Genomic DNA, 24,364 nt, shown 5'->3' with positions numbered 1-24,364 from the left:
GGTACCGGAACCCCTTTTGATGCATGTATTCTTTTGGTACCGCTAACTTCTTTTTCAGATGGAGTTTTCTTTGCTTCGGTATGGAAGTCATGGAACTATTGAGGAGTTATGCTTAGTCATGAGGATTAGTCATGAGGATTATTGAGGAGTTATGTTTTTCATCATTTTCTTGCATAGATTCCCAGGGTTTCGGGACATTGTCGTTTGTAGTCTTTGCTATGTTTTTTACCTCCTTTGTTTCACCTTCCTCTGATTTAGAAAATTGTCCAGTTTGTAACCACATATCCCACATATCCCAGTGGAATACCGTATTCTCATAATCAGGTGGTTGAGTACACTTCAGATTGTTATGGAGCACAATAATTTTATTGGATATTCATTCACTGAGATCTACCTCCACTCATATTCTGGTAAACATTAAAATGCCTTTTGAGACTTCATTTGCATCCACTTTTAAGAATTTCCCCAAAAAATTCCCTATTCCCTGTAATGCTAATACTGAGTCATCCTAAAAATGAAGGAAAAGATTATAAAGCCAGACCAAAACTGACAGTTTGGAAATCTATTTGCGTCGAAATCCAAAATTATAAATTTTAATTACTAAAATTATAAAATTTAAATAATTTTTAAAAATAGATTCAATTTAATCATACATTTAAAAATATTATCATAATAATAAAAAATTACAATTCTAACCCAATATATATAAAAGTAAAAACCTCACCGTGTTTAAAATTTGAAAGAATTATGTAGAATTTAGAATCACCTAAACTTTCGGCACAAACATAGATCTTGGATCAGAACCTGGTATCTAATTATAAAAATAGAAATATATAATAAGAGCACGTTTTGGAATTTGCGTTCGTCAGATAAGCAAGCTGATCATGCCCAGCGGGCCGCCGCATATACAGAAAAATGAAGTCGCGGCCGTGGCAGTGGGCCCTCCGTACCTTTTGCGTATCTGTCACTCATATATCTCGGAATCTTTCGTGTACACAACCGGAATCTGCGGAATATTCGTCTGCGGAAGTGGGCCGACGGACCTGCAGTTTCCTTCCCCACCGCCTCTGCCACGCGGCGCACTCGGTTTGAGTGTCGTGAGAACGTTGACACGGTGACCGATCTGACGCGATAGATCGACAGGGTGTCGTCATTTCTACGCGTCGGAAGCGCAAGCGTTCAGACGCAGAAGGCGTGGCCGACCGACACGTGGCGACGGAACGGTAGAAATAAAAGGAAGGAAAACAAGAAATAAAGATCGCGATCGCAGTGAGAAGAAGAAACAAAGTGCGAACGCACAAGGGGAAGTGTTGTAGGGCTCGGGCAGCGGAGAGAGCAAAATAATTTCATGCGATTCCGTTTGATTCATTCGGGAGGCTCCGATTCCGCAGAAGCCCGTGGCAACGAGAGATAAATTCAAACTGTACAGGATCTTTTATTTTCCTGTTCCTTTGAATGATTTCTTTATATGTTTGAAAGTAACCGAGTTTTTTTAATTATCTTCAGAAAATGGCCTGAATTTTTGTGGCTAGCTCACAGATTCGAGACCCCCACGCTTTATCACTATCCCTGTCACAATCCTTTTGTCCTTGAATGGCTGGCAATGGTTTGGGTCCTACATACGTGTAGACATTCAAGAATAGAATGCGATATGCATGCATGCTTGGGAAAGTGGACGGGATCGATGCTGTTAAAAGCTCGGGGCCTTTAAATGCACCGCAGCTTTTAGAGAGAAGCTTGAATGGAAAATTGCGGCCGTCTGCACTGTAATCTTTTCGCATTCTTTGAAATATCGATTTTTCTTTGGCCTGGAGTGCAATAATTTTGATTACTTAGGTATTGCTTCGTTATTATGTATCTTTTGTGCGATATGCGTTTCGTGTTCGAATCACACTCTAAATTGAGATAAATGGGACTCAACCATGTTTTTTTGTTGTTGAGAAAATGAATTATTGAAACTGCCAGGAAAGGTTGTACTTAGCATGAAGCTGGTAAATTTTTTAAGGAATTGGCTAGAAGGCAGCAATTAATCGCCTGGAAGCCTTCCGAAATTTTCCATTTCTTTTGCTTTTGCTGAGATTTAGGCTTGGTTAAGTTTATTCGTTCATAAAAGCTCAGAAACGCTAAAAGATTCTAGACAGTGGTGATATTATCTGTTGTTGTTGTTATCATTATTTTTGGAAAGAAATTGAAATTTTTTGCCCTTTTAGTTGCTTGTGCAACTAGAATGACTGATCTGAAACTTTCTTTTGTGTTAGGTTGAAAAGCGATTGGATCGAAAGACATACATATTTTGGTCCAGTCTATCTCATAACAGATTCATAAATTTGCAAACCTGGACTAGCATCAACTGAAGAGGAAATTCAAATTGAAGAGGGCTTTAAAACAGCGGCGGCTGTTAAAATAGTTTCAAATCTGTTATAGGTATAATCTCTGTTAACTCCTCATCTGCATCCCATAAATGTAAACTTTTAAATGTTAATCTGCTGGCGTAATTTCTATAAACTCCTTTTATGCCTGAGAATGATAAATTTTCAAATATTGATTTGCTAGAACTTGTTGAAGTATCTGAGTACAGAGCATATGTTTGATCTTAAATTTAATATTATCTAGCATCGGTGGCAGTGTAAAGCATTGGAACATGCCTGTTGGGCGATGCATATGAAGCAGAAAGGCATTGATCGCAGTAGTAGCTTGACTAGATATTCCTACCGTAATAGCTCCCACTTGCCAATTCCTTCCTTGTATTTTTTCTGTGTGTCGTTGTGAATATGAGTTCTGAATTTTAGAAAGTCCTTCATATAGTGGCTGGAAGACAGGCTTAAAAGATATTACAGAAACAAGAAACGCCAAAAGAAACGAGAAACGTGTTCACAAAAAAGAACTGTTACATCCTCTAGAATGTTACATATTAGTCACGAAATGTCTGCCACTATGCAAATATCAAAATATTCACTATTCAATTCACAAATGATAAATCAGTTGAAGATTAGACTAATATTGAGATTCCATATCCTCAATGGTACTTTTTAAACGACCAGAGGCACTACTTTGACCAGGATCAGCAGTATTATGACTACGGCCTTGTAGCATCTATTCTGACGCAACACCTCCAAAGGCAGTTCATCATCACCATCATCTTGAGAACTGCAATAATTCCACATCCTAGTCGGTGAAACGAAGTAGGTTGCTTCTTATCACACCACAGCAAATCCTGAGCCTTTCCCAAGGTTAGGGTAGTCCTCTTCACAGAATGGATGAAGGAATGTTCACTCCAATTTAACTCATGATCTAGTCACGTGTGTAGAGAAATGGAGATGTTGGGATTTAAAATTTAATAATAGAAATTTGAACTGGGGCATTTATTTAATGTTTGGTTTTCTCATAGGCCAAAAACCTACAAGAAACGATCAGCAGAAACATTAACTGTTTCTTGCATTATAGGTTGCTGTCCCAAAATGAAAATAGGTGCCAGGAACGAGTTTCTTGTGTGGTTTAGTTCTGGGATGGGTTTCTGTAAGAGACAGTTTCCTTGGGTGTGGTTTCTGGATGACTAGTGTAAGTTGTAGAGTGCAGTGAAAAAAGCTTAATCATCCTCTTTTTTTTTTCTTTTCCCTGCTGAATGTACTCTGGCATTGGAGAAGCTATTACATCTTCATTTCCAATACGAAAGCCAAATTGATGAGTTCTATATTTTAAAATCCAAAGTGCCAATTGTGAATCCTATATTCCAAGACCTGATGCCAAATTTTAGTTTGAAGACTGCCTTTCGAGTGATATGTTGTTAAGTCGGATGAACGGTTTAATGAGTTCCTTGACAATACTTCTACATCTATAAAAGAAAAGTCCTGAAGCTCATCTGGAGTTATGATTTTTTTGATTTGGCTCGTTGGATATGGGTTGATTGTGAAGTCAGATGATCATTCCATGGGTTCCTGGAAAATGCTTTCACATCTATAAAAAGAAATTCTTTTAGCTTAATTGGAGTTATGATCATTCCATGGGTTCCTGGAAAATGCTTTCACATCCATAAAATAAAATTCTTTTAGCTTAATTGGAGTTATGATGCACTTTTTTGATTTAGTTTGCTGAATATGGGATGATTGATGGGTTTGGTAATCAATTATTAGTTTCTTCTCTTCGGCTTCAGATGTTAGGATTGGAAGCGTTGGGGGTGGTTGATTAGGCCCCTCAGGTGAGACATCATCCCTTCCTCCCTCTTATTGGAGGAGTTTGTAAGTCCCATTTTGGTCAAGAGAGGGATAGAACTGAAATTGTTGTATGCACACAAATGCTGATTGGCCGTGTGCTAACAGACGATGTATAATAAAAGACAAATTCCAACTAAACAGAAAAAAGAGAGCTTGATATTGTTGGCGCAGTTGCTATGTGTGTTTTTGCTGCTTGACCCAACGTTAAGAGTTACAAGGTATAACCTGTAAGTTTGAGCAGTTTCTGTCTTTTCTACCTCTTCCACAGGACATAGCAGTTCAAGTTTATTGTTTAGAAGGGCACCTGGTAGAATGCTAGCAGTAAAAGTTCATTATTGCTTTGGTCCTCCTGGGCCAGAGGAAATCAGAAGTCTAATAGCATAATTCTTTTACCCACCTGCTAGAATTTCTCTTTGGAGTTGAGAATTGGATAAGGCACTGACTAGCTTTCCATTCCTCTGTAGGTTCAATTTTGTGAAGGCGGCATCCTCAAAGTTGTGTTGCGTCCATACCTAAGATAATTGCCTTGAGGATCCGTTAAAATTTAAAAATATGTTCTTTGCATGGGAACTTATTAGTTTATTCGGTATATTGGGGATACCATCTGACTAAAAGAAGTAGCTTCAGATCATACAAACAGCCAATGAATCAAAGAATATGTCTTACAAGTTATAATGTAGTATGAACTGTGACTACAAACTTCAAAGTTTCTCAGCGCACACAATTCGTAATTTATTCTAGAGTAAGTTTCTTTGTACTCTTGGTGTTATGGATTCTTCAAATAGAAAAGATGGCACACAGATGTTAGTTATGAAGCCTTGGAAACTTAGCAGTCAGTACTTGAATCTGACAATGATGAAGCCTTGAAAGCATGTGTTGATTAAAGGGCTACTTTAGATTGAGTTTTGAAGACATTTCAGAAATATTTCTTGCATCTATTTCGTTGGAAAATTATTCGAGTCATGTATTAAATGACTATTTGGGATAGTTATTGAAGAGTCTAGAGTTTGTTCAATATATTGATCATATGAACTTTACCTGATCCTTCCACAGATGAATTTTACTCCTTGTGTTAGTGTTGTATGGATTTTGAATTCATATTAACAGGATTGTTATTTTGGGCTTCCTAGGAAGGTCAACAATCCCACCATTCACATTGGTCTGGAAGTCATTTTCAATCATTTATTAAGTGAGGATTGGAAGTTCCATGGAAATTATTGGTGGGGTTGCTTTGTTCCTATATACTGAAGTTTGAGGTTTATGGTATGTTTTGTTTGACAGTATATACTATATACTATTAGGTTTTTGAAATATCCCTCAAGGTTGAAATGTGCGTTAAACTTTTGATAGCATATTTTGATTACTTCACTGGCTATGACAGTATCTGAACATGTAGGATAAAAGAAACACATCAGCTAGAATAGATCTATTTCTTAGGGCACAAGACAACCTAATTCCGGTGCTCAGTTTATAAGTTCATTCTCGCAGGTTGCTATATAACACTCATTGAGGTTTTGATCTATAAGTCAGATTCTTGTTTCATTTATTTGTTTAACATTTGATTCATAAGTTGGATTAGTTTCTTTGATCCAATTACCTTTTAAGTTTTATGTTATATGTGTAGTTGCATAGTATTTAATGGTTGCAATAAAAAATACTGTGTTTTCTCTATGCTTTTATCTTCCTGCTGTTTTTCCAGCTATAAATTTTTGTTCAAAGAATAATAAATTTGATCACAATTTCATATTGTTGTTTTTCTCTTCGTAAAATTCTACAGTTAAAAGGACAAAATGGTTGAATTTGGGAAGAAATTGAAGGAACGACAATATCCAGAATGGCAGCGGTATGTTCTGTTGTAAATGATAATGGCAATTTTCCTACTTAGCTTTTCCCCTGCTGCTTTGTTCATTGCATTTCTAAAAATACTTTTGTCATTGTTAATAGTTTGTTGTTGATCACCTAAAGAGGAAATAGTTGCTTATTTCTTTGTTCCTTTTAAAGTTTGTTCTAATAGTAAGTTGGAGTACCATGTATTGTGTTTTCTTAAATGCTTGTATATTGCTTTTGCTTGAACTTTGGATGGCTTTGTTATATATGCTCTTATTATTTTATCAGAATTCCTCGTACACCTGAAAAACATGTTAATCACCATCCGTCTTATCTATTTGTATCCTGCAACAAAAGCAATTGACATGTGATCTTTCTTTTGGCTGGATTCTCTAGTGAGTTATTTAGGATGTAGATTGTTATTTTTTGTATTATATACTTGAAAAGGCGGTATCTTGGTAGTTCTTGTTGCAAAAAAAGATACATATTGCATAAGCTTTGATTTTGATTTTGTGCTGGCCAAAGTTTGGTTGGAAATGGAACTTCGTAATACTTTTAAAAATTAATGGTGCTGACGGATCCCCTGTCAAACTCAGCCCACTTGAAGTAGAGTGGAACTTACGTACCTTTTAGGTGTCCATGTTTCTTCACGGGATGGAAGATTTTTACTGGTCATGATGTGTATAAAGCTCCAATTTTGGTGACTTAGGGCATGCTTCTAATCACTTGCTTCAAAAGAAAGTGAATGATTGTTGTGTTCCCTGAAAAACAGGCAGATTCTACAGATACTGGTTGCCCTTTGACTGGAGATTATTTTACATGTTTGTCCCCTACTTTTTACTATGGGAGCAAAGTTGGATTATCTGTTCATTGTTGCTACTGGTTGGTTATGCAAAAATGATTAAACCTATGTTCAAATTTAGACTTCATGTGCAAAATTCAGGGTCATATAACAGTCTTTATTTACTTGTTTCAATAGCTGTTTTATTCTGCACATGAATTCTTTGTTTTCACTATCATGTGACAGAATCCTTAGTCGTATCAGTATACTTTAGTCTTTAGACTCTGATTTCAGATTTGAAGCATGAGTGTACCAATAACTTGGTGTTGGACATGACAATTTTATAAAGATGAGGATTCACAACTTGATTGTAAAATATTTAGTCAAAACTGTAACAACCCATCTATAAATAATTAACTAATATAAAGTTTTAAACTTTATATTAAAACAGATATGATAAACTTCATATTAAATTAAATATAAATTAAACTTTATAATAAATATAAATTAAACTTTATAATAAAAATAGAATTAAACTTTATAATAAAAATAAAAGTAAGACCTTATATAAAAGGGGACGCATAAACCAAACCTGGCTATATAACAAAATACATGTATAAACAAAAAGGATCAGATGGATAATGTCTGCGGGTCTGAAATGCATGCGAAAGCCTGGCGGGAGGAGGAAGAGCGGTGGCTGCAGGCGGGAGGGCGGCCACCGCCAAGCCCGCAATTATAAAACTGCAGATCTAAGCCGGGCACGGGGGGGGGGGGGGGGGGGGAGAACGGAGGAAAAAGGAGGAGGAGAAAATCAGGAGAGAACCAGGAGGGCAAACCAGAGAAAGAAAATTGACCATTGGAAGAGCTTTAGGCATTCTGAGGTTCTGGGCACGGGGAATAGTGAGCTCCTGTGAGAAGCTTACTGGATTGAGCAGCCAGGCTCTGCTCACTCTGGCTGGGTGGAATTGGTCTCCCGATAATTGAAGCAGAGCAGTGGCAGTATCATCAACTACACCAGATCAGATAGCAGTCCAGGTAGGTACCTACTTTTAATTTTTACTGTTTCCGCATTTTAGTTTTATTATGGTTATTACATATGGTATCAGAGGTCAAGGAGGGTGGTCTTGCGACCTCCTTGTCCTAATGCAGAGTATTCTATCCTAATATGAATAATGCAAAAGTGTATGGTCATTAGCTCCTACGGTAAAACATCTAAAGTTTATTTACTAAATAACATCCACAAAATGAAAATGTTAAATGTCTCGTTACGATGTACATTGGTAACATACCCGTCATACCTCAATCTAGCTATTACATTTAAAGAAGATCATTAAAGATGAGTTGTACTCATAGCACTAATCGCATATCCCAAATTTATAGTGAAACAAATCTCTATGGCACTAAGAAGTTCAAGCACCAGTCATACATTCATACTTGTAGCATGATCAATCACTCAAAAGGATTGATATTCATTGTCAATTGATATATTTTTTGTAAAGCAGTCAATTCAAGGATAAGTGCAACAAAAGGATCCCCATTATGAAGTTCTATTGCATAGAAGACCTGTAGCCATCAAGGTAACAAAAAGGAGCTGCAGGCATTCCATGTCTTAAAGAAACTCATGAAGAAGCAAGTCACATCAAGAGAGCAGTAAAAGAAAGTCTAAAAGATAGCAAAGAGGACCAGATAAATACCTTTGTGAAGAAAACATGGCATCATAGGTAGGTATCCATGAGGTATGTATGATATTTTTGTTATTGTTAAGGGTCCTGTTGTCGCTAAGATTGCATAGGCACTGCGAGCACTGGTCAAGGCTTGGGCTATCGCTCTGATCCCCGCCCACTTCGTTCTAGTTGTCTCCCAACAACAGGCTATGGGGGCTAGTCGCTATGGAAATGGGGTGAGAGACAAGTTGGGGACCAACTTATCTAAGAGACACAATTGATTGGCCTAGCTACTTGGTTAATTTAAGCAAGATAAGGTTGGATTCACTATTGAGACCAATGCCTTATGGAGTCAAACTCTCGCTTATTTACAAATTAGATGCCAAGTAACTGGATGGAACTGTTGCTTAGGTGCTTACACAAAGAATGTCGGTGACTCTTGGGTTGAGATTGCTTGTATTAAGTACTTTAGTTATGTTTGGTTTTCAGCTATGATGGTAAGTGCAGGCTCTGTGTCACACTAAAGCTGCCTATCACATATGTTTCTTGAATTGACTACTAATCTAGCCGTCTTGTCTGTTGTTGACTAGGAAAATGCTTCTCCGACACTTTGGGATCCCTTCTCGGCCTCTGGAACTGAAGATGTATTCCCTTTAGCAAAAATCGAGCTTCCCTTTGAGGGTTTGCGTAGCCTACCAGAGAAAATTTCGTCTTCTCTGTCAAGTACTCATTAGATCTGGAAAATCTTCTACTGGCTTCACTGTCCCTGACCCTCTCTGTATCTGCTTCCTTCTGAAGCTTGAACTCTTTTGGCTATTGCCTCTGGAAAATCAAACTCTCCAAGGAAATCGATCTCTGTTTGTCTCACAAGTGTGTTCTCCATCTACCCATTGACTTATTATAATCTTTTGTTGGACCTCCAACGATCAAGATTAAAACTAAATTAAGGGCCTAGATTATTTCCTAGTTGATCCGTGTGAGTTTCTAGATGATTCACACCTTATCTCAATTAATTCTGATTAATTAACCACTTTTGCTAAGTTTAGGCTACGAAAATATTAAAAAATAGGCTAATAATCTAATTGAGACACTTCTAGGTGGAATTTCCATAAACGATTTTTGGGTTATGGAGAACTCCTGTGTTTAGCCTCTCTGTAAAGTTTTGAGACTAAAACACCCCCGATGCTACAAAAACTAACACACCCTCTTAGCCAGGAAGGTGTTCTAGTGTTGCACTGCTACTACGACACCCTATCTTTGTATCATCGTCTGTCACGTTGCTGATGTTTGGCCACTGTAATTGCCTGCCACTACGCACCAACCACTGCGCAACTTTGATGCTGCATCTGTGTTGCTGTTGACATTACTATACTGTTACCAACTCTGCATTTGCACTGCATTCTTGCTGCAATTGCAACTACTGTAATTGAGAAGCATCCTAAATATTGAATCAACTGTGTTCAGTATGATGCATTTGTCTCCCGAGTCTTTGACTGCTACTAGCTACTGCACTATCACGTAAAGAATTTGCACTACTGCTGACTTTGCATTACTGCCTAAGTCACCTGACACGGGGATTCGGGATTCGTAGGATTCGGGGATTTGAGTGTCGGATTCGGACACGTTGACCCCCCGGAACGGGACACGTAGGATTTGTTATATATTATTTTATTTTATATATATATATATATATATATATATATATATATATATATATATATATATATATTAAAAATTAGATATTTCTTACAAAAATTCTAATTAATGATACAAATTCATTGATTTTCAAACATAGATCTTCATCTATAGCATGCATGGTACATGCAAAATTGAAAATTCAAATACATGTCATTGTCAGTGGTCACATAAATTATGATTCATAATTCATAAATGAAAGACAACTTACAACTACAGGATAGTAAGATAAAGACACTGACAGCTGTAGTTTTCTCATTAAGTCATCAAATCAAAATGTGTTACATAGGTAGTGCTGGTGCAATGCCAATGGCAAATAGAAATAGAAAATATAAAACAACTACAGGTATACAAGCCTCAAGGCAATAGGTAGTCATCAATCCTTAGAGTCATCATCAGAATCAACATCAATGTCCTCATCATCATGGTCACCACTGCTCTCCTCTGCATCCTCCTCCTCCCCTGTATCCATAGTCACCTTTGCATCTGCTGGTGTGGAGGATGACCCCTCTAAGTCATCAAATCTAACAGGCTCTAGCACTGGATCATTGAGATCCATGTTGGCCAATGCCAACTCAACACTGTTGTCCAGACCCATATCATCAGGAAAGACATCCCACATCTTTGTCTTTCCCCTCAACCACTCTTCCCTCTGCCTGTAAATAAGACGAAGGTTGGTGTGCACATACACCATTGTCTATGCCCTGGACAACTCAAGCCTGCTCTTCTTCACACTATACAAATTCCCATATGTGCTCCAATTCCTCTCGCAACAAGAGGATGAAGTCACCTGAGAGAGGAGCTTCATGGCTAATTGCTGAAGAGGAGGGCTTGTTGCCCCATGATTTGCCCACCAAGAATAGGGCTTCTTAGCCCCCCTGTCTCTAATCACATCATATCCTGCAAATCAACCAGTGCCAGTGGAAAACTCTGCAAAGGCATCCTCCACCTCATCAAGCAATGCACTATCCTGAAAAACCCGCCTGAATGCCTCTTTCCTCCCCTGTGAGATTTCACCATCCATGTGAGGAGGGAATCTGCGGGAAGGTCCACCATTCAGCCACTCATGGCTGTAGTATTTTGGGTTCAATGAGTGAGCCAAACAATGTAAAGGTGTACAATTCTTGTCCCATCTGCTGACAAGAATATCCTGTATAGTATCACAGAAGGCCTCTGGTGATGTCTCATACTCGGGGCACTCACTCTATAGAATAATGCTCCTCACAGACTCAATCATGGAATCCCATCCCTCATAAACCTCTTCTAAGATGGGTTTGTCTGTATCTGCAAATTGAAGTAAAGAAATTGATCTGAATAATTAGATCTACCCTCTCCCACCAAGCATCATCTAGCACCGTGTCCTTCACTCTTTTAGAGGCTACCTGATTCGTCTTTCTCCAAAAAGACCAAAACTTAGAAATAACCATGGACCCAAGAGCGGTCTTGACCTCCCTCAGCCTCTTCAACATCATGAATGAAGAGGTAAACCGTGTATCAACGATCTTCAACAATGATAGATTGGTGTACTCCTTGTGGATAGTGAGGGCATTTGTATGATTTTGCACAAAGTTACGGATATGTTGTGCATCCTCAATAATGTTACCAATCCAAAGCACATCAGAAGCAATGGATTTTAGTGCTACGTTCAATGAATGGATAATGCAAGGTGTCCAAAGCACTTGTGGATATTTAGCTTCCACAATCACGCCAGCAGCCTTGCAAACAGGTGCATTATCTGTAATGATTTGCACACAAGAATCAACACCTACATCTTCAATAACTTTAATAAATAACTCACCAATAAATTGTGCATCCTTGTATTCTCCAAGTGTATCCACTACTTTCAAGAAAACTGGACCATTCAAGGAAGACACCATGAAGTTGATGATTGGGTGTCGTGTTGGATCTGTCCATCCATCAGAAACAATGCTAACCCCAGATGTTGGCCATGATGCTACAATAGGCTCAAGCATTTTTTGCACCTCTTTTTCTGCCTTCGTCAACAATGTGGTTCTCAGCTTCTCTGACTCGGGTGGCACATACCCTGATGGAGCCCCTTGAGTTAGAGCTCGGCACATCTCAATAAATAGAGGTGAGCGTGCAACATTAAATGATATGAAGTTTTGATAGAAGAAGAAGGCAATGGTGAGATAAAGCTCTTCCCGTCTATCTTTTTGGAAAATCTTGTCCATTGGACCAAGTGCAATTGCTCTTCTTTTTGCTGCTTGTTCCCCAACAGAAGTAGAACTCTCAAATGGAAATTTGGTGGTGCCTTTCCTCAAAAATGGAAGGGGGTCTTCGTTCTTGGTTTTTCTTGATTTTGCAGCCATATTTTCCATATCAACATTGGACTCCTTGTCCATTTCTTTCCTCTTTTGTAAATGAACAACTTTACAAGCTCCAATTCCACAAACTGGTAAAGCCAACAAATGGCCTTTCACACGGAAATATGTGCTTTTGAAAGCAATGAGACAAAAGTTGCATCTCCATTGCACATTGCCTCCTCCCTTCCCCTTGGTGCTTGTCCCATCCTCTCTTGTGACATATTTCCAATGTTCCACCAAGGTTCCGGGACGAGGGGGCGAGGGAGCGAGGGGGCGCGGGAGCGGCCTATGCAAAAGCTCCCTACCATTTTTTAGGAAACGTGGGGGAGCGTCAGGGTCTTAAAAATTTATAAATATAAAATATAATTTATTAATTGAGTCCACTATGACAATTTGGTTTGAATTGAAAAGCTGCAAAGCATGATCATTGATATGAATATCATTTGACATTATCCAAATTTATAATATCATATAAAATAATAAATTTAAAATTCTAATTCAGCTTGGTCAAATTCTAATTTAGATTTCGGTCAGACAGAGGGAGAGCTTCAGCTTGATAAGGTAGCCACTGAATTCTGTGAAAAGGTAAATGAACAGATCAGGAACACTGCATTGGCAGTAGAAGGGGGAACTACAATGGGTTGTCCAACTGTATTGGATCCAACAGCTAGAAAGTTTGTTATATTATATATAATATAGACAGTACACCATATGCTGAAAGAAGAGTTTTAGTTCCAGGAGAGATGAGAAGATCACATGAAAGAGTTTCTGACAGTTTACTATCAAATGACATTGACTGCAGGATGACCATCTGCGAACCAACTTGGGTGACCAACGATGGCATGGATAATTTGTCTACCTTATTAGAGCAATGCCATGCAGTTCAAACTTCAAACTAGCAGTGTATTTCAGGGGTGAAAATAATTTTCAGACCTGAGAATTCAAGCTGAGCCACTGTGCTCTGTGTAAATTTTGTAACTGTATAAATTCATATATAACGACAGTTCCTGAGATTTCTTGTTGCCCATAGTATTTTGTCATGCTTGCAGTAAACGCATGTTAGTCTATAGTCCACCCAATTATTTGCCACATGACATAGGTGTTGCTTCCATAGTTTGTATGTCAAATGTCATGCAAATTAAAAACACAAACTAAATGTCTCATATTCTTTGCCTGTCACTCCAGTTATCTCCCCACTGTAATCCAGCCATCACTTGAGAAAAAAAGGAGAAGTTTTGAAAGGGAAAATTCATGTACGTGCTATATGGTCCAGCAAATTTCCATGATACTGACCCTCTAAAATAACGCTTGTTGAAACCAAAAGACAGCACAAGACGTTATCCCCATACAGAACATGAGTAGCTTTGTACCACTTTAGGTCTATTAAATCATAAACTATAAGCAAGGCCATTTTTTTGGGAGCGTGGGGAAACGTCCCCTCAAGGAAGGGAAACGTTTCCCTGGCACGTCCCCCCGAGTTTCCTCCATTTTGGGAGCGTGGGGAAACGTCCCCTACTCGTCCCCAAGTCCCTGGAGCGCGGGGGAGCGAGGAAACTAGACCCCTAGGGTGGGGGGCGAGTCCCCGTGGAACACTGCATATTTCCACAAGAGATATTTCTCAATGTTATCTTTAGGTCCTCCTCTTCCCTCAACATTACTTTCAGCAGACTCTGATGATATTGGGGAGGAGGGGCATCTCCAATGGAGACATTCTTCCCCTTCCTTTGCCCCCTAACTGCTGCCTTTGATTGAGCCATGAATACTGTAAAAAAAATGAACAAAACATGCACAAATTTGTAAACAAAAAATCATATACAAACTGCTGTAATAGAATAAGAAATGCAAAAAAATGGAGTTGAAATGCACTTACCTGGTGCTTGAATCTCCTTGCCGAACGCTCTACTCCCTTAGCTCCTTGCTCCAAACCCTTAGCTCCTTGCCCACAGCTCAAACTATGCAAAATGAAATGAGAAACAACGTGAATGAATAAAGGAACAATGTCCTTTTTAACCCGCGGAAGTCGTTTTTTTGGGATACGAATCCCAGAATCGGGATTCGATGTGCCCGTACGGGATTCGTACGAATCCTGTACGGACACGTCGAATCCTGTTCTGGGATTCGAATTCCCAGCGAATCGTATCCGATTCGCAGGATTCAGATTCGCCAGGGGGTTTCAACGAATCCGGTTACTTAGATTGCTGCCAACACTGGATTGCGCTCCTCAGTATCTGATTGCTACTAGTCTGCAACTGTCACTTTTGAATCTGACTGCATACACCGACACTGATCCATCCTGCTATTGAATACTGTGGGCCCCTGTAGCAAGGTAATGATCAAACACCTCAATGGACCTTGCCCAAACTCCGTGCTACTTTGGGACTAAAGCTCAAGATCACCCCACCTCTCTCTTGGAGGTATAGTTGTTGTAAAGACTGTATAGCCATTGTAAAAACAATAAAGGGTTTCAAATAAAATCATCATGAGCTTGTGATAAATTTCCTGAAATTTTATAAATTTAACTAACAGAATTGATGAGAGTACCTACCTGTATTCCTGTGGTTGATGATGCCTCAAGCTGCTCCTGCTTCGGTTACCAAAAGACCGAAACCACCCAACCAAACTGAGCAAAACCTCGCTACTTAGTCCAGTAAGCTTCTCAGTTGAAGCAGACTGTTCCCCCGTGCCCAGAAACCTCAGAACAACCAGCCCTCCTTCTGTTGGTAACTCAGGTTTATAAATTTCCGCCCCTCTTCAGTATCTCTTTCCTTCGTTCTTTCTTCTTCTTCCCGATGCCCTCCCAAAACTGTTCTCTCGTGCTTTATAAGCTGTTTCTTGGCGGTGGCCGCCCTTCCACCAGCAACCCACCGCTTCTCCTCCTCGTGACACCCTTCCCATGTCACGTAATATATATTTCTTTTTAAAAGGTATATTGACTGTATTATGAATTTTGGTTTAATATTCTTTTTGTTTGTTTGTTTTTAATATAAAGGTCCTAGGTTTATACTAGGTACCTTATCTTTAATTAATTTATTTATTTTAATCATTTTATTAATTTATTAATATAATTTATTAATATTCTAAGATATATAATTATATAACCATCTTTTAAGATTAGCTTAATTTTTAACATCTATCTTTTATAATTATTTTTACGTTATACATTTTAAATTTAGTATTTGCCCATTAATCATGATGCATTAAGCAATATGGGTGTTGATGGGTGAATATAACTTCTATTTGAAGAAGTATCATGATATTTAATACTTATAGTTAATTTAGTATATAAATAATAGTGCGGTGCATGTGACACATGCATATGTAGCTATCATATGCATGCTATTATTCTTGTGTTCTCTATATTATAGATAGGTCATTACATATACCCCCCCTTAAGAAAACTTCGTCTCGAAGTTTAGAGTTTTTATCTTATATGAATACTTATGATAACAATTATTACATTCTTCTTAGGATTGTGTATCGAGGTTAAATTATTACTTAATGTGAAGACACTATAAAATTGGTGTTTTGAATACTTCTAGGTTTATAACTTTAATGAACAAGCCTTACTTCAATCAGGTTCCCAAGCTATTACAAAATCATCCTATCCTTCCTAATCTCTTCCGCCCCCATCCTATCTATCCTCTACTGGAGTATGCCATGGCGTCAGTTATACTGACCTAACCATTCATAAACTCTAAGGATGGCAGCGTCGGCTATATCGACCTGATTCCCAGTAGGGATCTGGCAATCATCATCACACGTCTAGGGGAGCGTGATTGGCACAGTCCTCGCATGAGTCCAGGGTTCGGAGGATAAATGGTGGGCAACACCTCCACCCCTCCCAGTAGAATCAAGGTTAATACCCTATCATGGAATCTCTTTGAGCCTTAATTGTTCTGAGGTTTCTGTCATCACATGGTCATTTTGGTAATGGATATTATCTGCAATCATAAACACTTGTCCATGCATTTATAAAATGTGCATTAACATATTCAAAAACAAATAGCTTATGTATAATTCATACATGTCAACTACAGTATAACATACTTTGCCATATTCTATTCATGTCATTAACTTTCATATTAAAATGTAATCATTCTTTGATTTCTATCTCATCAATCATATTGATATGCATAAATGAAACAAAATTATAATATCTTAATTCCCATCAAAAGCAAAATTACTCAAATATTTAAACTTTACTTTGATAACTATAATTTAGTAAGATCAATAACATATTTTGTCTTGGTATCCATGTACTAGCGGAATTAAACAGATATTATGTCATAAAAATTCACGTTTATATATGATCATTTCAAAATGGTTCTGAGTCTCTGATTTAAAGTAAAGCAAATATATACAAAACATGGTTTAAAGTTCTTCAAAATTGACACAAGTCGGGGTATTCTTGACATATGATCTCCGTATCTTCCCAAGTAGCTGATCTAGGACTATACTTGTCCCATTGGATCTTGACTTGCTCTACCAGACGATTTCTGAGATGTTGAACCCTACGTTCCAGTAGACGTAATGGTTCGACCGATATGGTTCCTTCATCCGATACCTACAGTTCCTTCCGTTGAAAGTTATGAGATCGGTCAACTATGTAATGCCTTAATACAGATACATGAAATACATTATGAACTTAATGCAAGTGAGGTGGCAGTGCAAGACGATAGGCAACAGGTCCAACTCTTTCCATGACTTTAAATGGTCCAACAAATCGGGGTGATAACTTTGTCTTTTTTCCGAATCGAATAGTACTTTTATTCGGTTTGATGCGGATGAAAACCTGATCCCCTACCTCATACTTCCTATCAGTTCTGTGAGCATCACCATAACTTTTTTGTCTATCTTGTGTTTCCTTTAACCGCTGTCTAATTTGTTTTACCTGCTCTTCCATTTCTTGGATTAATTCTCGTCCTATTATCACTCGATCTTCTAACCTGTCCCAACTTAACGGTGTTCTGCGAGGTCTGCCGTATAATGCTTCAAATGGGGGCATTTCGATTGAACTGTGGTAATTGTTATTGTATGCAAATTCGACTAAGGATAAGTACTTTTCAACATACATCCTCAGCATATCTTCAAGTACTTGATTTACCCTTTCTATTTGCCCATCAGTTTCAAGATGATAAGCTGTGCTTAAATTTAATTGAGTTCCTAAGGCTGACTGCATGCAAGTCCAGAATCTTGAAGTAAATCGTGAATCTCTATCTGATATAATCTTCTTAAGTACTCCATGAAATTTGATAATTTCATTTATGAATAATCGAGCTACGTTGCAACTTCGTAAGTATCTCTTATGGGAATGAAATGGGCGCTTTTCGTTAATTTATCCACTACTACCAGAATGACATTGTGTCTTTGAGAAGTAAGAGGTAGTCCAGTGATAAAATCCATAGAAATGATCTCCCATTTGGTCATAGGAATGTCGTGAGGTTGTAAGAGACCCGTTGGATGACAATGATCTGCTTTTATTTGTTGACATTCCAAACATCTTGCAAAAAATTGAACGATATCACGTTTCATGCCTGACTAGAAGAAGAGTTTCTTGGTATCTGTATACATTTTCTTTACTCTAGGATGTGCACAATATACCGCTCTGTGGGCTTCCTTAAGGATGGTGTCTCGAAGATCCCTATTATATGGAATATACATCCTTCCATGAAATCGTAAGATTCCATCCTCTTCTAGTTCATATCCTTTAAACTTAGGTTCTTCGGCTTTTTACTATCAAGACTAGATCTTACCTTTAAATACCAGCTATGTTTTATGAGATGTTCTAGTACTCATTGCCTTAAGTCTACTTTGATAGGTATGAGGGAGAATATCCGGGGTTTTCTGCTTAAAGCATCTGCCACTACATTTTCTTTTCCTTATATATATGATATTCCAAAGTCATATTCACTTAGGAATTCACTCCATCGTCTTTGTCTAGCATTTAAGTCTCTTTGGGTGAACAAATATTGAAGACTTTGATGGTTGCTTTTAAGCGTAAAACTTCGCCCTACTAGATAATGTCTCCAAATCTTTAAAGCTAGTACTACAACGACTAACTCTAAATCGTGAGTAGCATAGAGTTCTTCATGAGGCTCTAACTTTCTGGAGTTTTTACGTTATTACTCCTCTATCCTGCATTAATACTGCACCTAACCCATGTTTGGATGCATTAGTACACATCGTAAAATCTTTATCCATATCAGGAACTCTTAAGATTGGTGCACTGGTCAGTGGTCTTTTGAGTTCAGAGAATGCTTTATTACATTCCGCAGTCCATTCATACTTAACACCTTTACACTGAAGGGTTGTAATTGGCTTTGCAATTTTGGAAAACCCTTCCACAAATCTTCATTAGTAACCGACTAAACCCATAAAGCTTCGTACTTCATGTGCGTTTTTCGGTATTGGCCATTCCATGATTGCTTTTACCTTCTCAGGGTCTACTGAGATCCCTTCACCTGATATGATATGACCTAAGTAATGAATCTTTTCCTAAAAGAACGAACACTTGGATAATTTTCCATACAACTGATGTTTTCTAAGGCAAGACAACACTATCCGTAAATGATCTTCATGCTCTTTCTCATTCTTGGAATAGATGAGTATATCATCTAAAAAGACTTGTACAAATTGATCAAGATATTTGCGGAAAACACTATTCATAAGATTCATGAATACTGCTGGTGCATTTGTTAACCCAAATGGTACCACAGTAAATTCATAATGTCCAAAGCGTGTCCGGAATGCAGTCTTAGAAATATCGCTTTCAAAAATCCTTAGCTGATGATAGCCTGATCGAAGATCAATTTTTGAAAAGACAACAACTCCTTTCATTTGATCGAAAAGATCATCCATTCGAGGCATAGGATATTGATTCTTTACTGTAGCTCAATTCAAGTCTCGATAATCTATGCATAATCTTAAGGATCCATCTTTCTTCTTGACAAAACTTCCAGGAGCACCCCAAGCTGATATATTGGGTCGAATATGTCCTATATCCAATAGTTCCTTCAATTGAATTTGTAATTCTTGAAATTCTGGAGCTGTCATTCTATAAGGTGTTTTAGAGATTGGTTGAGTACCAGGTTTCAATTCTATTGTGAGATCTAGCTCTCTTTCAGGGGATAACCCTAGTAGTTCCTTTGGAAATACATCCGGAAATTCGGCTAACACCGGATATTGTTCTATGGCCCTTTTCTTTACTTACTTCTTGAATTACATATGCCTGACAACCTTTTCTTAAGCAACGCTTCATTTTCGTTGCTGATATGTAGCGTGGAGATACTTTTCTCTTGATTCCTTGAATTTGGATCCCTTCTCCTTCATCATTTATACCTAGAATTCTTTTCCCATAACAGTCTACCCAAGCTTGATGAGCTTCAATCTATAGATTAGAGTTCTCCCGAGGCCATTTCTACCTGTCTGAAATCATTTTGTCTGCGAGCTGCCAACCCACCTTTTTTTAATGCATATGACGAAATGAAACAATCTGTGGCACCAGTATCATATAAGATTTTGAGTTTTATACCATTAATAATACCTGACGATTCCACTACAGTGGATTGATGTGCTGCTTGATCGTTGTTGACTAATGCATGAATTCTATGATTGCCTTGGTTATTTGATATTGGTTCCTTTCCAGTCCCTATGCAATATACTTGATGAAGCTTTTGGACAATCACATTGAAAATGCGGTCCTCCACATCCCCAACAATTAACCTGTGTTGGTCCTCTTGAATCAAGACGTGAATTTCTAGATAAAGAGCTTCGTCCTCTCATGCTGCTTTCTCTCGAGTTTCTTACTCTATTAGCAGTTCCACGGGATTTCCATGGACTTGTGTTTGATGATTTAGCGGTTATAGTATTAATTGCCATGGGATCTCTTGTTCCTACATTTCTTGGGATAAATCTATTACCATAAGGTGGTCTTGAGCTACCTCCCTTGAAGAAATTTTTGGGAGTTTTTCCTGAAAACCCTGATTGTAAAGGTTCTGCCGGCCCTACATCCTTTTTGATTCCTAGATGTTCTTCTGCATAACGGCCATATTCTATCGCCTCAGCTACTGATGATGGTTTCCACATCCTCACCAAGGCCTTGATGTGAGGATTTAACCCAAATATGAAGCGTTCAACCTGACGTTCATCAGAATCTAAGTAGTGAATGTATTTCACAAGCTCCATAAACCTTATCTCGTATTCCTCCACTGTTTTATTGCCTTGAACTAATGTATGAAAGGCTCCGGCTTGTTCTTGAAAATATGGAGGTAAATACTTCGTGTGGAATCTTTCCTCGAACAATTCCCAAGGGACATTATCCGTTGTGAGGTGTAGTTGTTTTTCCAGATTTCCCCACCAGATCAAGGCACTCTCCTTTAATTGAAATACAACAATTTTTGTTTTTGCAGAAGAAGAGTATTCTCTTAATTTAAAACATCTGTTCGTTCCTTCTAACCATGCCTCAGCACATTCTCCTGTTCGACCTCCTGAAAATTCTGGGAGTTTAATATTCTGAAGCTCCCTAGAAATATCTTCCTTTGATCTTTTATACTCAAAATTCATTGGTTCTGCTGAATTGGTTGCTAAGGGTTGAAGTTCTTCTTTGGTCTTAGCCATGGTTGACCCTTTTAATGTTTCCAATAAGGCTTCCAATGAGTTCATTATCACGGTCAACTCCGGTGGTGGAGTGATTGGTGTTGATGATGGTCTCGATGGAGATGATGATGATGGTGGTGGCAATGGAGATGGTGATGACGACGGTGGTGGCATTAATGATGGTGATGTTGCCTGATCACGTCGTCGTCGCTCATATGTCCTTACCATTGTAATGTTTCCTGTATACAAAAAAAATTGTAAAAAATTTGAGGTATACATTCGGATTTAACATATAGTTTTTTTTTGCAATTTCACATTTATACATTTATAAACAGGTATAGTTTTTTTTTTTGGCTATGTTTATCTGTTAGGCAGATCTTACTGGTACCGAGGTCAAGGAGGGTGGTCTCATGACCTCCTTGTCTTAATGCAGGGTTTTTTTGTTTTTTTTATGCACAATAATACATATTCTACTGCATGGGTCTTTTAAATAGACACTTCAATCTATATAATAAACTAAATTTCTTACAACTAGCATTTATTAATCAATTCAAAATTATGCTATGTCCTAATGATTATAATAATCTCATTTGATTATAATGCTCCTACATTACATTTGGATTTATATTTACATTATAATAACATTTCTATATAATACTATATTTTATGCTTCAACATGTTATTTGCAGATGTTAAGTATAAGTGATCTAGATGAGAAATATATTAATCATTTTTCTTAAGTCTTTAAGATAACTCATTTGACTATTTACTCTATTGAATAATTTGATAAAATTCTTATTAAAATTAAGGAAAAATAAAAATCCAATTAAAAATAATAATTTATCTGAACACCGTATTTATTTACATTTCTCGGTTTTGCTTTTTGACCAGAAATATTTGTATTATAAAAATCTTGATTTGTACTATTTTATTCATAAATATCTGCCAAAATCCTCGAGCTCAAGGTCATTTATCTTTGACAATAGGCAAGGCAAGAAACTTGAAAACCTCAGCTTGTGTCGAGTCTTCATAGTAAATCCTATCAAAACAAAATGTGAATTCTCCTTCCTTATTGTCCTATGGAAATTTTGGGATGAATTATCACTTTTCAAGCCAAGTCGTGGAAATTTTCTACTTGAGAGGACATGCACATCAAAATAAAAAAAATATGAAACGGCGTTGGGCAAAGAAAACTTTGAAATCAAAGGATTGATCTTCAGCGCACTGGATACAAGAAGCGTTGGCATTTTGCCATCTTTCCCGTGCATTAAATAGTCTAAAGCGAACGCAGACAGAGAGATTTGGCGGAGGCTTTAAGAATAAGTGGTGGCTTTTGCAGCAAAGATTTCTCGGTAAAAACTTACAAGAGTCAATGTTCTAGTCGGAATCTACTTTCTTATCTGAGAATCGTTCGGTGTTCGTCAAGCAGGGCAACGCTATGGGGCGTTGAGCATTGGGACTTGGCCTAGTCGATAGGCACTTAGATTAAAGGGCTATGTAAATATTATTTTCTTTACTCGCAGGACACTAAGAAAGTAGCCTAAATTTGCAGTACTTGGGGGCCAATTTTTACCGAAAGTTAGAGGCAATTTCCGCGGAATCTGCACTCGGACAGTTCTAGCTATGGTTAAGTGTATTTCTTACACTTGATTTGAAACCCATAATAGGTGGCACATATTTCCCTCCTGATGACAAATATGGCAGGTTAGGTTTCAAGACTGTGTTGAGACGAGTTAAAGTAGCTTGGGGTTCTAAAAAGGGCCCGCTTCGTGATAGTGGGAATAATGTTATTCAACAGCTTTTGGATGCATTGTCTACATCAGAAACTTCTCAAGAATTGACTGAAGGTTTAGCTCAATATGCTGTGCAGCTTTGCGCTAGCCAGCTCACAAAAGGTTTTGATTCAAAACATGGAGGGTTTGGATCAGCTCCAAGATTTCCTAGACCAGTAGAAATCCAATTGATGCTATGCCTATATAAACGATTAGACCAAGCTGGAAGCAGACTATGACTAGGGTTTTACTAAAAAAAAAAAGAATCTTCAATAGGAATTGTGCAAATTTACTAATTTGAGGTCGGAGGGTTAACCCCTCTGATACCAAATGTAAAGATTGTATAGCCATTGTAAAAACAGTAAAGGGTTTCAAATAAAATCATCATGAGCCTGTGATAAAATTTCTTGAAATTTTATAAATTTAACTAACAAAATTGATGAGAGTACCTACCTGTATTCCTGCGGTTGATGATGCCTCAAGCTGCTCCTGCTTCAGTTACCAAAAGATCGAAACCACCCAGCCAAATTGAGCAGAACCTCGCTACTTAGTCCGGTAAACTTCTCAGTTGAAGCAGACTATTCCCCCGTGCCCAGAAACCTCAAAACAATCAGCCCTCCTTCTATTGGTAACTCGGGTTTATAAATTTTTGCCCCTCTTTAGTATCTATTTCCTTCCTTCTTTCTTCTTCTTCCCGATGCCCTCCCAAAACTGTTCTCTCGTGCTTTATAAGCTGTTTCTTGGCGGTGGCCGCCCTTCCACCAGCAACCCACCGCTTCTCCTCCTCGTGACACCCTTCCCATGTCACGTAATATATATTTATTTTTAAAAGGTATATTGACTGTATTATGAATTTTGGTTTAATATTCTTTTTGTTTGTTTGTTTTTAATATAAAGGTCCTAGGTTTATACTAGGTACCTTATCTTTAATTTATTAATTTTTTAATCATTTTTTAAATTTATTAATATTCCAAGATATATAATTATATAACCATCTTTTAAGATTAGCTTAATTTTTAACATCTATCTTTTATAATTATTTTTACGTTATACATTTTAAATTTAGTATTTGCCCATTAATCATGATGCATTAAGAAATATGGGTGTTGATGGGTGAATATAACTTATATTTGAAGAAGTGTCATGATATTCAATACTTACAGTTAATTTAGTATATAAATACTAGTGCAGTGCATGCGATACATGCATATGTAGCTATCATATGCATGCTATTATTCTTGTGTTCTCTATATTATAGATAGGTCGTTACAGTTGCAAACATTGCGAAGTCTTCCTCTAGCATGGAGGACAAATTATTGATCTCGATGGATGTTGCTGCCTGGTCCTGCTTCTCCTACTTATCTTTCTTACTGAGAGGACACTGCGTAATGTAGTGGCTAAACTCATTACATGTGAAGCACTTGTTGAAAATACTGAGAGGGGGGGGGGTGAATCAATATCTCTTTTCAATTGTCACTTTACCAGTTAAGATCAC

General features: G+C 37.7%; 1 protein-coding gene across 9 annotated transcripts in view; it reads left to right on the top strand.

The window, feature by feature from the left end:
• The first annotated feature begins 1,257 nt into the window (after window positions 1-1,257).
• Window positions 1,258-24,364, top strand: part of LOC149219736 (SPX domain-containing membrane protein At4g22990-like) — a 137,800-nt gene continuing 114,693 nt past the window's right edge. For 2 of the 9 annotated variants that reach the window (XR_016249253.1, XM_089384475.1), the window contains exons 1-3: window positions 1,258-1,836; window positions 2,259-2,424; window positions 5,989-6,054. Coding sequence is in view for 8 of the 9 variants with exons in the window: in XM_089384475.1 (XP_089240601.1) it covers window positions 6,002-6,054 (53 nt within the window). In the remaining variant the exon portion in view is untranslated. The other 7 variants (XM_089384480.1, XM_089384478.1, XM_089384477.1 and 4 more) reach the window with 7 other exon arrangements.

The sequence above is a fragment of the Pinus tabuliformis genome, chromosome Q (genome assembly GCF_031772625.1).
Source record: "Pinus tabuliformis cultivar Carrire ecotype Pingquan chromosome Q, CPIR1, whole genome shotgun sequence".
Taxonomy (NCBI): Eukaryota; Viridiplantae; Streptophyta; class Pinopsida; order Pinales; family Pinaceae; genus Pinus; species Pinus tabuliformis.
Note: the sequence above shows the minus strand (reverse complement) of the source record. Positions and strands in the feature narration are given on the sequence as shown.